The 15,069-nt window shown below is 38.2% G+C and overlaps 1 protein-coding gene across 4 annotated transcripts in view; it reads left to right on the top strand.

Moving 5' to 3' along the window:
- PATJ (PATJ crumbs cell polarity complex component) overlaps positions 1-15,069 on the top strand; it is a 383,422-nt gene that overhangs the window by 46,608 nt on the left and 321,745 nt on the right. For all 4 annotated transcript variants that reach the window (XM_070786441.1, XM_070786442.1, XM_070786440.1 and 1 more), the window contains exons 9-12: positions 2,767-2,869; positions 5,501-5,592; positions 8,053-8,194; positions 13,494-13,637. In XM_070786441.1, the coding sequence (XP_070642542.1) occupies positions 2,767-2,869; positions 5,501-5,592; positions 8,053-8,194; positions 13,494-13,637 (481 nt within the window). The remainder of the gene's footprint in view (positions 1-2,766; positions 2,870-5,500; positions 5,593-8,052; positions 8,195-13,493; positions 13,638-15,069) is intronic.

The raw sequence follows: 15,069 nt of genomic DNA, 5'->3' as shown, positions 1-15,069 counted from the left end.
ACCATATCACAGGCTCTGAATCAGGAGATAATGAGGTGAAAGGAAATAAATAGTTTTTAAAAGGAGGAGCCAGGAAGAAGAGGAAAGAAAAGAGAAGTGATTATGGCAGAAGAGGGTGGAAAGCCACCTCTCATATTCATTTGAGGAACCATTTGCTGTCTTCTGGAAAGGCTTTCCCTAATGGGAACCACAGGAGAAGAAGTTTTCTGTCAGAGATATTAGAATCTGTCAGAGGTAATAGAATTAGATATATAATTCTAATATCTCTGACAGATTTTCTTCTTTTGATTTCTTCTCCAAACTTGTTAGAACCATTTTCTTTTCCCTCCATTACTTTGGATCTCTGAAGACTTCTACTTTGTAATGAGGGACCAATGTAGCTGTGTGGTCAGTGAGAATTTGATGCAATCAGTTATTTACTTTTTATTGTTAAAGGTTCGAATTGAAAGCAAGGTGTTATGTTTTTAGACACCTTGAAGTTCAAGCTGGTTTTAGAAAAGGCAGAAGAACCAGAGATCCAATTGCCAGCATCCGTTGGATCATTGAAAACGCAAGAGAGTTCCAGAAAAACATCCATTTCTGCATTATTGACTATGCCAAAGCCTTTGACTGTGTGGATCACCACAAATTGTGGAAAATTCTTAAACACATGGGAATACCTGACCTGCCTCTTGAGAAATCTATATACAGGTCAGGAAGCAACAGTTAGAACTAGACGTGGAACAACAGACTGGTTCCAGATCGGGAAAGGAGTAGGTCAAGGCTGTATATTGTCACCGTGCTTATTTAACTTATATGCAGAGTACATCTGGAGAAGGCAATGGCAGTTCACTCCAGTATTCTTGCCTGGAAAATCCCATGGATGGAGGAGCCTGGTAGGCTGCAGTCCATGGGGTCACTAGGAGTCGGACATGACAGAGCTACTTAACTTTCACTTTTCACTTTCATGCATTGGAGAAGGAAATGGCAACCCACTCCAATATTCTTGCCTGGAGAATCCCAGGGATGGGGGAGCCTGGTGGGCTGCCGTCTATGGGGTCCCACAGAGTTGGACACGACTGAAGTGACTTAGCAGCAGCAGCAGCGGCAGCAGAGTACATCATGCGAAATGCTGGGCTGGATGAAGCACAAGCTGGAATCAAGATTGCCAGGAGAAATATCAATAACCTAAGATACGCGAATGATACCACCCTTATGGCAGAAAGTGAAGAGGAACTAAAGAGCTTCTTGATGAAAGTGAAAGTGGAGAGTGAAAAAGTTGCCTTAAAGCTCAACATTCAGAAAACTAAGATCATGACATCTGGTCCCATCACTTCTTGGAAAATAGATGGGGAAACAGTGGCTGACTTTATTTTTTTGGGCTCCAAAATCACTGCAGATGGTGACTGCAGCCATGAAATTAAAAGACACTTACTCTTTGGAAGAAAAGTTATGACCAACCTAGATAGCATATTCAAAAGCAGAGACGTTACTTTGCCAACAAAGGTCCGTCTAGTCAAGGCTATGGTTTTTCCAGTAGTCATGTATGGATGTGAGAGTTGGACTATAAAGAAAGCTGAGTGCCAAAGAATTGATACTTTTGAGATGTGGTGTTGGAGAAGACTCTTGAGAGTCCCTTGGCTGCAAGGATATCCAACCAGTCCATCCTAAAGGAGATCAGTCCTGAATATTCATTGGAGGGACTGATGTTGAAGCTGAAACTCCAATATTTTGGCCACCTGATGTGAAGAACTGACTCATTGGAAAAGACCCTGATGCTAGGAAAGATTGAAGGCGGGAGGAGAAGGGGACAACAAAGGATGAGGTGGCTGGATGGCATCACCGACCAATGAACATGAGCTTGAGTAAACTCCGGGAGTTGGTGATGGACAGGGAGGCCAGTTGTGTTGCAGTCCATGGGATCACAAAGAGTCGGACACCCTTGAGTGAATGAACTGAACTGAACTGCTTTTTTACAGAAAAAAAAATTTTTTTTTTACAGAAAATTTTTAATTAGAAGACAAATAATGATAAGTTTTAGGTTAACATTTTTTGCTCATAATAATTATTAGTATAATTAGTCTTCCATTTGTTTCTTTTTCTTTACATTAAATTCTTTCAGATCCAAATTTATGGTGAGTTTTTTCTAAGTGGCTGTATTAATTTTTTATCATTGTGTGACAAATTATCACAAACTTAGTGTCCTGAAGCAATACCCATGGTTGGTCCACATTTCTGTAGGTCAGAAGTCTTGGTGAACTTGGCTGGGTTCTGCTTAGATTCTTACAAAAGCTAAATCAGGTTATGGGCCTGGCTGGGCTCTTAGCTAGATACTCTAGGGACAGTTCATTTCCAAACTCTGTCATATTGTTTGCGGAATACAGTTTCTTATAGCCGTAGAACCAAAAGTCTCTACTGTCTGTAAACAGAGGACATCTTTCAGCTCTTTAAGGCCCCTTGTGTTCCTTCTCACATGATGCCTCCTTCTTCAAACCACAGGTCCAGTCCTTATGCTTCACATCTTTTTCACATCCCTTTCTACCATCAATAGGAGAAAACGCTCTGCTTTTGAAGGATGCCTTCATAGGTTAGACTCCCTGGATAATTTCCCTTTTTCATGACATAAACACAGGAATGGCATCAGGGATCAAAAGTCGTGGGGACAATCTTAAAATTCTGTGTACCACAGGTCTTCAGAAAATACTTGACAAACCATTCACAAATTGCCTTTATACATACAGTTATATAACTGAACATTATACATAATAAGATTATTTTTCTTTTCAGGACAATGCTACTCTTTTTGAAACTTATGATGTTGAACTCATTAAAAAAGATGGACAGAGTCTTGGGATTAGAATTGTTGGCTATGTTGGAACGTCTCAGACAGGTAGATGAATCATCTCTGTTTTATATTTGGAAATAATTGTAAAGGATGTTAAAGTTTCTAGACAATAAAATTAAATATATGCAGATTTTAATTTAAACATTGAACAATAAAACCACGAATCTGTAATAGCAACTAGTTACAAAAAATAATTAGAGAATCAGTTTTATCTCAGTAGTTTTATAGCTGGCTCAATAGTCATTAACAAAAGAATTTAATTATCCAACACAATGTATAACATTTGAATTATATCTCCTCTTGTTTCTAAGATACATATTTTGAATATTGTGAGTGTTACATATTATGGCATTTTATATGTGATAAAGTAAAATGATTACTGCTTGTATTTCGTATTGTGAATGTCAAAAAATATTGCTATTATGTTTAATCATCAAAAGAAGATAAAATGAACACTTTAATTAGAATTATTTTTCTTTCATATAAAGGGAATACTTGTAAGAATAAGTGAATGCAAGAATAAGTGCCCAAGTATGTCTGAATAATATTCCCTGAACTCTTTCATGCAAAGCTCTGGTAATTTTCACTGTATGAGTTATCCTATTATGATAAGAAATAACTGTAAAAAGGAAAAATAAATCTTTTTCACGAATATTTGCTTGTAAGATGAAAAGTTAGAGTTATGAAATGTTCTAGTGTTTTAAAAATTGCAAGGTTAGAGAGTTAATTTTTTAAAGTTACTATTTTGCATTTTATAGCAGGTGGGAAAGATTAAAAGTGCTAATGTATTCAGAGTCCTGAATGAAATTCATGTCAGACCACCTTGTGCTATTTTAGCCTAATGGAATAGCTGCTTTCAGACCTGTAGATATTTCTGAGTGCCACCATTTTTAGGTTTAGAATTTAAATGAGTTCCAAAAGAGCTAAGTATGGATTACATAATAATGTTGCCAAAAAAACCCTGTGTTGAGTAGCTCTTAATATGCTGTCCGGTTAGAGAAATCATGGCTAAGTTCCTAAACTTGTGGTTTAGGAAGCTTTATTGCATTAAGTTTTCAAGTTGTAAACCTAGCAATATACTTACAGAGTAAAATGCAGTGAGTAGCTGATAGATAATTGAGAAAAATTGATGTTTATATTACCGAATGAAGAAAAGAAACATTTTACTTTACCCTCAAAAGAAGTTTTTGGGACTTGAGCAGGGAATGGAGAAGTAGCATTGAATCCAAAAACTAGAATATTCTATAACTCAGTATGCTTTTTAATGTGCAGTCTTTCAAAATAATTTTTGCTTTATTCTTTGGAACTTTTGAGCAGTTGGTTTGCTTAGTTTCAGAGGGAGTAGAAAAATGAATGTAAGAAATGTCTGTTCAGGGAGACAAATGTGTAAATAACTCTCAGTTGTTTGAGGATAAATGAAATATATGTTTTAGCAGAGATACAAATAAACTCATCATATGGCAGATGAAAAACTCATTCTGACAGAGGGAAATGGAGAATTCACAAAGAAATAGGTATTTGTACTAAACATGGTAAAGGAGAAGGATTTTGATAGAGGGAATGAGATCAACAGGAAGAAAAAAAATTAGAAAAGGGATACAATCATGAAAATACTTGGAGCTTTGGTGGAACATCATGAGTCTCGTGTGTCTAGACTTCTGTCTTATTGGAGCGGATGGTAGTTGGAAGTCAAAGTAAAAAAGAGAGTTTGGGGCAAATTATGGAAGTCCTTCAATGTGATTCTATCAAACTTACATTTTATTACATAGGCTGTAGGAATCCATTGATGTTTATTTTCCTTCTATAGACAATATTTTAAGTGCATTTGAAATTAAGATAAAAGTGTAAAATCATCCAGAGCTATGGTCTTTCTTTTTCTAACTTCTCTTCCAACCCCTTCCCATAGGCATGTATAGTTTTTATATAGTTGTAATTTATATATGGAGAAGGCAATGGCAACCCACTCCAGTACTCTTGCCTGGAAAATCCCATGGACGGAGGAGCCTGGTAGGCTGCAGTCCATGGGGTCGCTAGGAGTCGAATACGATGGAGCGACTTCACTTTCACTTTTCACTTTCATGCATTGGAGAAGGAAATGGCAACCCACTCCAGTGTTCTTGCCTGGAGAATCCCAGGGACGGGGGAGCCTGGTGGGCTGCCGTCTATGGAGTCGCACAGAGTCGGACATGACTGAAGTGACTTAGCAGCAGAAGCAATTTATATATACATATCATGAGATCTAAAGATAGATAGATAGATAGAAGCTAATGTGAGTAGTCAACTAAATATAGGCAGGAAAACCTACTAGGACTCTCTTGTCTTCATGCTGGTAAGTAATGAGGAAGGCTTATGCCAGGTCACCAGTGAGAAGGGAGAAAAACTAAGAGAAGGTAAGACTTAATCTGAGCTCTCCTGAATTCCAGCTGATATTGGAGTGCATTTCATCGGGGTTCCATTACTGATTATTTTTCCAAAAATAGGTATCAGTCAAATCATTTCAAATTCGAGTCACTTGTGATGGTGACAGTTTGAAATAATCCATCAGTTTCTCTGCTTGTGTTCAGAACAGCATTTATCAAGCCTCTAGTGAGCCCCTTTAGCTAATTAACCTCTTGATATGAATTTTGCAATCAAGGCCTAATTAGAGCTTTTTTCCATATGTTTTGTGCATCTTAGGAGAAGCTTCAGGGATTTATGTGAAAAGTATAATACCTGGCAGCGCCGCATATCACAATGGTCAGATTCAAGTGAATGACCAGATAGTTGCTGTAAGTAACTGCCCTCTGTTACAGGATTGAATCAAGTTGAGGGAGGGGGGAGTTATCATTATTATAATATATATGCAATGGAAATGGCTTAATATAGTTTTATAATGTTTTAAAAAATTGAGTTTGTACAGTGAAATCTTATCAATTTGGACTCTCATGGTCCTTAATTTTTTTAGTTAAAAACTTTTTTTTAATTGAAGTGTAAGGTGATTTGCAGTGTTGTGCCAATCTCTGCTGTATAGCAAAGTGACTCTGTTTTACACACATATATATATACATTCTTTTTTAATATTCTTTTCCACTGTGGTTCATCCCATGAAATTGGATATTGTTTTCCATATTATACAGTAGTTATTTATCCATTCTAATTTTTTTTTTAACTGCCTGTGAAGAATGGAGTCATTAATGGTTTTGGTAGGGGAAAAAAATACTACATACATATGTATATTATATAATATGCATACACATATATTTGAAAGATTCTCTAACATTCTCCTAGAAAACACTTTTCAAGCACCTCTTTGTGTTCTTTAAATTCATCAATTTTATATGTAATTAATAGACCATTTACTGGAACTATTTATCATTGTGAAAGTAGTTTTTCTATTAACAGTAATTAAAAAAAATTTTTTAATTGAAGGATAATTGCTTTAGAATGTTATGTTGGTTTCTGTCATCACATGAATCAGCCATAGGTATACATATGTCCCTTCCTTCTTACATAGTAATTTTGAGGATATACAGAATTGAGATATTCTATGTATGTGAGAATATAGTCATTGCTTTTCATCAATTGAGATTGGTATTTCCTCCATTTAGTAGAAATTAGTTTAATTTTACAGTTTATTTTCATAATAATTTTGAAGCAGGTAGACACACATTTAATTTAGTGATTCAATTAGAAACAAATGTTGGTATAATTTGAATGTTTGTCCTTCAAGTCCATCTAAGGAAGCCCCTTTCATGACCCTTGGCTTTCCAGTATTGGCTTAAGAAATGTTGCTGGAATTGACCATTTGGGGACTGGTGATAAAACTTTGGAGAAAATCTTAGGGAAAAAGTTAAGCAGTGGTTTGACTAGCTTGAAGAAGATTGAGTGAGGAGACCTACTAGTTCTGTTGGACTTAAGAGTGTGATTCCCTGGAGCAAAGAGATGAAGTTTCCAGAGCCCTGAAGACAAGGGGTCTTCAAAATATGGACTCATTTTCCACTCTACCTTCATTGGCTGAGCAGCTGCTAAGAACAAAGACTGCATCTCTTGATTCCTGGCAAACAAATGCAACTTTGCTCCACAAATTGGTTGCTTCTCTGAGGTACCCACCTGTACATTTGGGGAGAAACTTCAGGAACAAGGTGAGGAGCAGCAGTCCTTCAATGAGACTGGAGAGATCCTAGGAAAAAATCTGTCATGAAGGAGGCAGTGAGTGGGTCAAGTAGAGGAGGTGGCTGTTAAGATGACTAGGAAGCTGGAGAGACAGAAGAAATGCTTGAAGAAGGAAAAGAGAGGGCTGGCTGCAGTTGCCCTGCCATCTTCAGAAAGCAGTAGTATCCCAGAGGAGTGTGAGGAGACAAGAGAAAGACCCAAAAAGAAGAAAAACCAAGAGCCCCAGGAGGCTCTCAGAAGAATGGAATGGAAGACTCTTCTGTCTCCTTCTCCAAACTCAAGAAGAAGAAACCTTTTTTCCAAGGAGGAGCTGCTAGTGATCTTGAAGAAACAGCTGGCAGTAGAAGTCTTTCCAAGAAGAAGAAAACTTTCACCAAAGAAGAACCAGTTAGTGACCCTGAAGAGTCAGGAAGCAAGAGAGTCCCAAGGAAAAGAGGAAATTGTCTTCCAAGGAGGAGCCACTCAGCAGTGGACCTGAAGAGGTTACTGCCAGCAAGAGCAGTAACTCCAAGCAAAAGCAAAAGCTCAGAAAGCTCCCCCAGGAAAATCAGAATGGACATCTCCCTAGTGGGGCATAATTTGCAGAGATATTTCACAACCCATTGTCTAGAGCCCAATAAAAACAAAAACAAAACAAACCCCCTCCAAAACAAAAAGAATGTATGTCTGGACTTGATTGAGATTAGTAAATGCCTTCTTTCACATGCTTTTTAAAAATACTGGAAAGCCTAATGGAGGGAGATTAGATCCTTCTGGAAAATATCACACAGTGTTAAATGGTACAGGGGTGAAGTATTAGATGGTCCTTTCAACTTTAGTGATAATGGCTTCTATTAATACATCTTGAGAGCTGTGTATAAAGTGCCACATTTTATGGCACTTTGAATGTTGAATAGCATCGGAGACTAAGATCCATTGCCTCTTTCAGGCTATAAGTCAAATGTATGACTTAGGAATACAGGTTTCAGTTTGCTTTCTAGTTTCTCAGGAAGTTTGTCAGCATGTTTTACTACTAAATTTGCATTCAAAAGAAGCTAACTTGAAACCTCTGTTTAATATATCTCTTAATGTTGTAGGTTGATGGTGTGAATATTCAGGGTTTTGCCAACCAGGATGTTGTTGAAGTGTTACGAAATGCAGGACAAGTGGTACACCTAACCCTAGTTCGAAGGAAAACATCCTCGTCTGCTTCTTTACATGAAGGGCCCTCAGACAGAGGTAATTAATTCCACTGTCCCTCCTCCAACCTTGCAGTCTGGGTTTAGAAGAATAACTCAATTATGATGTTCTGTAAGTCTGGGAAGGAAAAACTGCCTACCTTATGTAACCCAGTGATGGAGAAGTGAATCAGCTCATTTATGCATTGAAGAAGAGTTTCCTTTGCCTATTATAATATGCCAGTCCAAATGTTAGAACGTGAACCCTGATATGCATTAATCTCTGACAGCGTCTCTAAATGGAGATGGAAATCATTTTCCCCAAAAGCTTTCAAATTTCATTTATTACTTGCATTTAAATAGTAAAGCTTTGCCAACCTTTGTTCCAGAGGCTCTCATTTGTCTAATGCTTTGACATTTTGCAAACTTCAGGTTTCATATTACTTCTAATATTTGATTCTAATATTTCTTGATTTACTCTGTGAACTATAGCAAGAGAAAATAAAACATGGATTTCTGTCAAGGACACTTTGATTTATAAAATGATATTGTTATTTTGATTATAAGAATAGTAGATTTATGGAACAAATACATAATCTATGCATGCCAATTTTTAATTGTCAACTTACAGATAGATCAACAAATTTGGTAATTATGGGAACACATTCAATTTAAGTTGAATGACTACTTACATAACTAGTGAGTAGGAAATAGTTTCACTAGAATTTGTCAGAAGTTGAGTACATTTTTTTTTCATTCTCTGAAGATATATTATTATATTCTGGAAACTTTTGCTTTCAACTGATATTGAATTATATTGATATTTACATTGGAACTTTTAAAGTTTTATATGATAGTGGAAATTTTACTGCTGAAAGATAGACGCCCTGTCAACTGCACTGTATGTGTGAAATTTAAAATTGGTTAAATAATACAAATTGTACATATGCTATATTGACCTTAAAAGGTTTGCATAAATATTTATACCAATATAATAATTTTCAGCATCTCTAATAGAACCCTTGGCTTTAGTCTGCTGTATCAAATGAACTGTGTCATCTGTGAATCAGCAGTTCTTTACTGGGCATGCCTACATTTTAAATTTATATTGCTATAGGTTTTGACCCTAAATCTGCACTTCTTTCATGGTTTGGGCGTCCTTCCTATGTGTTTCATACACATAGTGCCCTTTGAAGAGCACTTTGCTGGAGCATTTATCATACTACGTTGTGGCCATCTGTTTTGTGTGTGGCCACTGTAATGTAGGGGAGTGGTATGTCTCTATCCACTGCCCCATCTAACACATCTCTGTGTGCCTTCTTTATAGGCAGCAGTTAAGTCTATTTTACTGAAATGGACTGCACAGCTTCTAGCTCTTGAGTGATACCTTCCCCTGCCATTCAAAAATCTTACCTTTTCTCCTCTAAACTCTTTTTATTTGCGTACCTTGTGTATACTTATTTGTGTATCAATTTGCATACTATTTGTAACACACAAACAATCGTGTATTGCTTTGTACTTTGCACTCTGCCTAGTGTGTAACTCTTCTCCCCAAGCTACATCAGCAGCGTCTGGCTGGCATTTGTTTTACTGGCGCTGGGCTGTACATTCAGTGTGTATTAAAAGACGAATGTTCTAAAAAATCCTATGGAACTTCCTTGGTGGCGCAGTGGATAGGAATCTGCCTGCCAATGCAGGAGACACAGGTTTGATCCCTGAACTAGGAAGATTCCACGTGCTGTGGAGCAGCCAAGCCCATGTACTGCAACCACTGAAGCCCTGCGACGACTGAGCCCACATGCACAATGACTGAAGCCCGAGTGTCGGGCCTGTGCTCCACAACAAGAGAAGCTACCGCAAAGTACTACAATGAAGAGTAGCCCCTTTCCATCACAACCAGAGAAAGCCCGCATGCAGCAACAAAGATCCAGTGCAACAACAACAACAAAAAAAGTGTGGTTTAAAATGTCATATTAAGATCTTAAGGTCATATTAAGTTTCATGTAGGAACTTTTAACTTATTTTTTTAACTTTTTATTGTAAAAATGTTTGAACACACAGGAAAATTGGAAAATGATATGAAAAATAACCACAGAATCCATCATTTAGATTTCAGCAGTTAACTTAGCCATGTTTACTTCATCTATTCAGCTTTTTCTGAGCCATTTAAGACTGAGTTGTAGATATCATTAGTCCTACATACTTCAGTGTACAGCTTCTAAAAATAGCCATGATATCATTATCCAGAGAAAATTAATAGTAATTACCTAAACTCAGCAGTGGCCACAGGACTGGAAAAGGTCAGTTTTCATTCCAATCCCAAAGAAAGGCAATGCCAAAGGATGCTCAAACTACCGCACAATTGCACTCATCTCGCACGCTAGTAAAGTAATGCTCAAAATTCTCCAAGCCAGTCTTCAGCAATACATGAACCGTGAACTTCCAGATGTTCAAGCTGGTTTTAGAAAAGGCAGAGGAACCAGAGATCAAATTGCCAACATCCACTGGATCATGGAAAAAGCAACAGAGTTCCAGAAAAACATCTATTTCTGCTTTATTGACTATGCCAAAGCCTTTGACTGTGTGGATCACAAGAAACTGTGGACAATTCTGAAAGAGATGGGAATACCAGACCACCTGACCTGCCTCTTGAGAAACCTATATGCAGGTCAGGAAGCAACAGTTAGAACTGGACATGGAACAAAAGACTGGTTCTAAATAGGAAAAGGAGTACGTCAAGGCTGTATATTGTCACCCTGCTTATTTAACTTATATGCATGAGAAACTATATATCATGAGAAATGCTGGGCTGGAAGAAGCACAAGCTGGAATCAAGATTGCCGGGAGAAATATCAATAACAATAATCCCAATAACTGGGATTTTCCAGGCAAGAATACTGGAGTGGGTTGCCATTTCCTTCTCCAGGGTATCTTCCCAACCCAGGGATCAAACTCGGGTCTCCCACATTGTAGTCAGACGCTTTACCGTCTGAGCTACCAGGAGATTTATTTACTTATTTAGTTTTTTGGCCATGCTGGGTCTTCATTGTTGGACACAGGCTTTCTCTAGTTGCAGTGAGCAGGGGCTCCTCTTTGTGGCAATGTGCAGGTGTCTCAATGTGGTGGCTTCTCTTGTTGTAGAGCACGAGCTCTAGGTGCAAGGACTTCAGTAGTTGCACCACATGGTTCCAGTAGTTTTAGATAGCCAGCTCTAGAGTGCTGGATCAGTAGTTGTGACATATGGGCTTAGTTGCTCTGCTACATGTGGAATCTTCCCGGACCAGGGGTTAAACCAGTGTCCCTTGCATTGCAAGGCAGATTTGTAACCACTGGGCCACTAGGGAAGCCTGAGTTCAATATTTTTGTAGGAATACTTTGTAAGTCACTTGTAGTTATTTATGCATGCAGGTCAATCTGTATGCAGGTTAAAAGCAAAAGTTAGAACTGGACATGGAACAACAAACTGATTCCAAATCAGGAAGGGAGTACATCAAGGTTGTACATTGTCACCCTGTTTATTTAACTTGTATGTAGAGTACATCATGTGAAATGCCAGGCTGGATGAAGTACAAGCCAGAATCAAGATTGCCGGGAGAAATATCAATAACTTCAGATATGCAGATAACACCACCCTTATGGCAGAAAACAAAGAAGAACTAAAGGGCCTCTTGATGAAAGTGAAAGAGGAGAGTGAAAAAGTTGGCTTAAAACTCAACATTCAGAAAACTAAGATCATGGCTTCCAGTCTCATCATTTCATGGCAAATAGATGGGGAAACAATAGAAACAGTGAGAGACTTTTTTGGGGGGCTCCAAAATCACTGCAGATGTTGACTGCAGCCATGAAATTAAAAGATGCTTGCTCCTTGAAAGAAAAGCTATGACCAACCTAGACAGCATATTAAAAATCAGAGACATTATTTTGCCAACAAAGTTCCATCTAGTCAAAGCTATGGTTTTTCCAGTGGTCATGTATGGATGTGAGAGTTGGACTGTGAAGAAAGCTGAGCACCAAAGAATTGATGCTTTTGAACTGTGGTGTTGGAGAAGACTTGACAGTCCCTTGGAAATCAGTCCTGTTTATTCATTAGAAGGACTGATGTTGAAGCTGAAGCTCCAATACTTTGGCCACCTGATGCAAAGAACTGACTCATTGGAAAAGACCCTGATGCTGGGAAAGATTGAAGGCGGGAGGAGAAGGGGACGACAGAGGATGAGATGGTTGGAAGGTATCACCGACTCGATGGACATGAGTTTGAGCAAGCTCCAAGAGTTGGTGACGGACAGGGAAGATTGGTGTGCTGCAGTTGAGGGAGTCGCAGAGTCGGACATGACTGAGCGACTGACTGACTGAACTGTGGTTATTTTAAAATAACCTAAAATGGTTCTGGCGGGCTTCAGTCCATGGGGTCGCAAAGAGTCAGACACGATTGTGTGACTAACACAACAAAATGGTTCTTATACAACCTTTCTTGTGTTTAAGATAGAGTAATTGACATTCTTGAGATTGAAAGCTTAGCTAAGAAAAGAACCTCTGCAACCATAGGAATTATCTCCCTTTTCCTTCTCATTCTCAAGCTTACTTCTGTATGCTGCTGCTGCTGCTAAGTCACTTCAGTCGTGTCCGACTCTGTGCGACCCCATAGATGGCAGCCCACCAGGCTCCCCCATCCCTGGGATTCTCCAGGCAAGAACGCTGGAGTGGGTTGCCATTTACTTCTGTAGTTATTTGTTAAACTCATGATGACATCATGCCAGAACCAAAATTGCCCAAAACAGTGGAATTGGCTTATGCTTATCTTGCTCCCTGCCCACCACAGCAGTGAGAACTATGGCCCCCAGGGTTCCCCTCCTCCCCCACTCCCCAAGGCTGTATTGTCATCCTGCTTCGTCATAAACTTTACCTTGCTTTTTTCTTCTTGTTGCCTAGTTCCTTGTTGTTCACTTGTTCAGTTGCTCAGTCATGTCCTACTCTTTGTGACCCCATGGACTGCAGCATGCCAAGCTTCCATGTCCTTCACCATCTCCCGGAGTTTGCTCAAACTCATGTCCATTGAGTCGGTGATGCCATCTAACCATCTCATCCCCTGTGGTTCCCTTGTCCTCCTGCCTTCAATCTTTCCTAGCCTCAGGGTCTTTTCTAATGAATCGGCTCTTTGCATCAGGTGGCCTAATTCTACAAGTGTGTTTTCTAAAGAATTGAGCCATTATCACAAATGGCATTTTAAATAAAGGAATAAAATGTGTAGTTACCTGAGATGTTTGTAATAAGGTTGTGTAATGGAAGAACTGGAGTGAAATAAGCTTACTTAAATATGATCTTCATCTGATAGTGATTCAAATTAACAATTCCTATTTTAGGAACTGTGGTAGAACCACCAAAAACACCAGCCTTGTTTCTGACTGGAGCAGTGGAAACGGAAACTAATTTGGATGAAGAGGAGAAAACTGAAGAAAGAATGGAGGATCTAAAAAATGACAACATGCAAGCCTTAGAAATACTGGGTAGGCACAAAGCATTCAATTCAAAGCAGTCACAGTAATTTGACTTTATCATTTGTTAACCATTTTCTCTCTTTATAGTTAACATAATGTGACGAATTTTAGAGGCATTTTTGAAGATATAAAATAAGATATTCTTAATATCAGGATCTTAACACTTATGGCAGTTGAGAATAAGCATATTTTTGTTTAATCACTGTTTAATTATGTTGATTTTGAATACATTTTTATTAGTGTGATGATGTCAGCATTTTTTATTACTGCATAGTTTAGCTTGTGTATTAACATTGATATAGGTATCTGTATACATATAGTAATATTTCCTTTTCACCATAACAATAGTGTATACATTTTTATATATTTTGCCAAATTTCCCAGTTGCTATATATTTATTGTTTAATTTTCTTTTTAATTGATGAGTACCTTTACCTTTGGGCTTTGTTGTGTTTCCTTTGCTACTCTAGTTGGCTCTGTTCCGCACGCATTTTCAGTCAAAATCTCACTCAGTTCCCTGTACAAAGGCATTCAGGAAAGGCTTGCCAGTTGAATGAAATGGAATGCTTAAACTTCATCCATGTCCAGAGACGCTTTGACTTTTGGCTTTGATTGTCTTCTGTCAGGAAAGGAGGGCCTGAAGGAAGGAGTAAACACTTCAGTCAAATTTCAAAACTTCATATTGTTTGGAAATTTAGGTTGTTCTTTTTGATCCAAGTAAATTGCAGTTAATTTTTCTATTTAAATTCATGTGAGTTCAGATAGGTGAACCGTGAATTATCAAGTGAAAATCAAATACTTTCTAAAGTTAGAAATATGGGTTTTCCTGATGGTCCAGTAGTTAAGACTGTGCCTTCAGTGCATGTGGCACAGGTCTGATCCCTGGTCAGTGAACTAAGATACTACATGCCACGAGGCTCAGCATAAAAGAAAAAAAAAAAAAAAAAACCGTAAAAAAAAAATAAAGTGAGAAATATTTTTAGAAATATCTTTTTTTTTTTATTTTATTTTTAAACTTTACAATATTGTATTAGTTTTGCCAAATATCGAAATGAATCCACCACAGGTATACCTGTGTTCCCCATCCTGAACCCTCCTCCCTCCTCCCTTCCCATACCCTCCCTCTAGATCGTCCCAGTGCACCAGCCCCAAGCATCCAGTATCGTGCATCGAACCTGGACTGGCGACTCGTTTCATACATGATATTATACATGTTTCAGTGCCATTCTCCCAAATCTCCCCACCCTCTCCCTCTCCCACAGAGTCCATAAGACTGATCTATACATCAGTGTCTCTTTTGCTGTCTTGTACACAGGGTTATTGTTACCATCTTTGTAAATTCCATATATATGTGTTAGTATACTGTATTGGTGTTTTTCTTTCTGGCTTACTTCACTCTGTATCTGCTCAAAGGATCAATCTCACTCCTTTTTTTTTTTTT

Source organism: Bos indicus, chromosome 3 (genome assembly GCF_029378745.1).
Source record: "Bos indicus isolate NIAB-ARS_2022 breed Sahiwal x Tharparkar chromosome 3, NIAB-ARS_B.indTharparkar_mat_pri_1.0, whole genome shotgun sequence".
Taxonomy (NCBI): Eukaryota; Metazoa; Chordata; class Mammalia; order Artiodactyla; family Bovidae; genus Bos; species Bos indicus.
The sequence above is the reverse complement of the archived record's forward strand: the minus strand, read 5'-3'. Positions and strand labels throughout refer to the sequence as shown.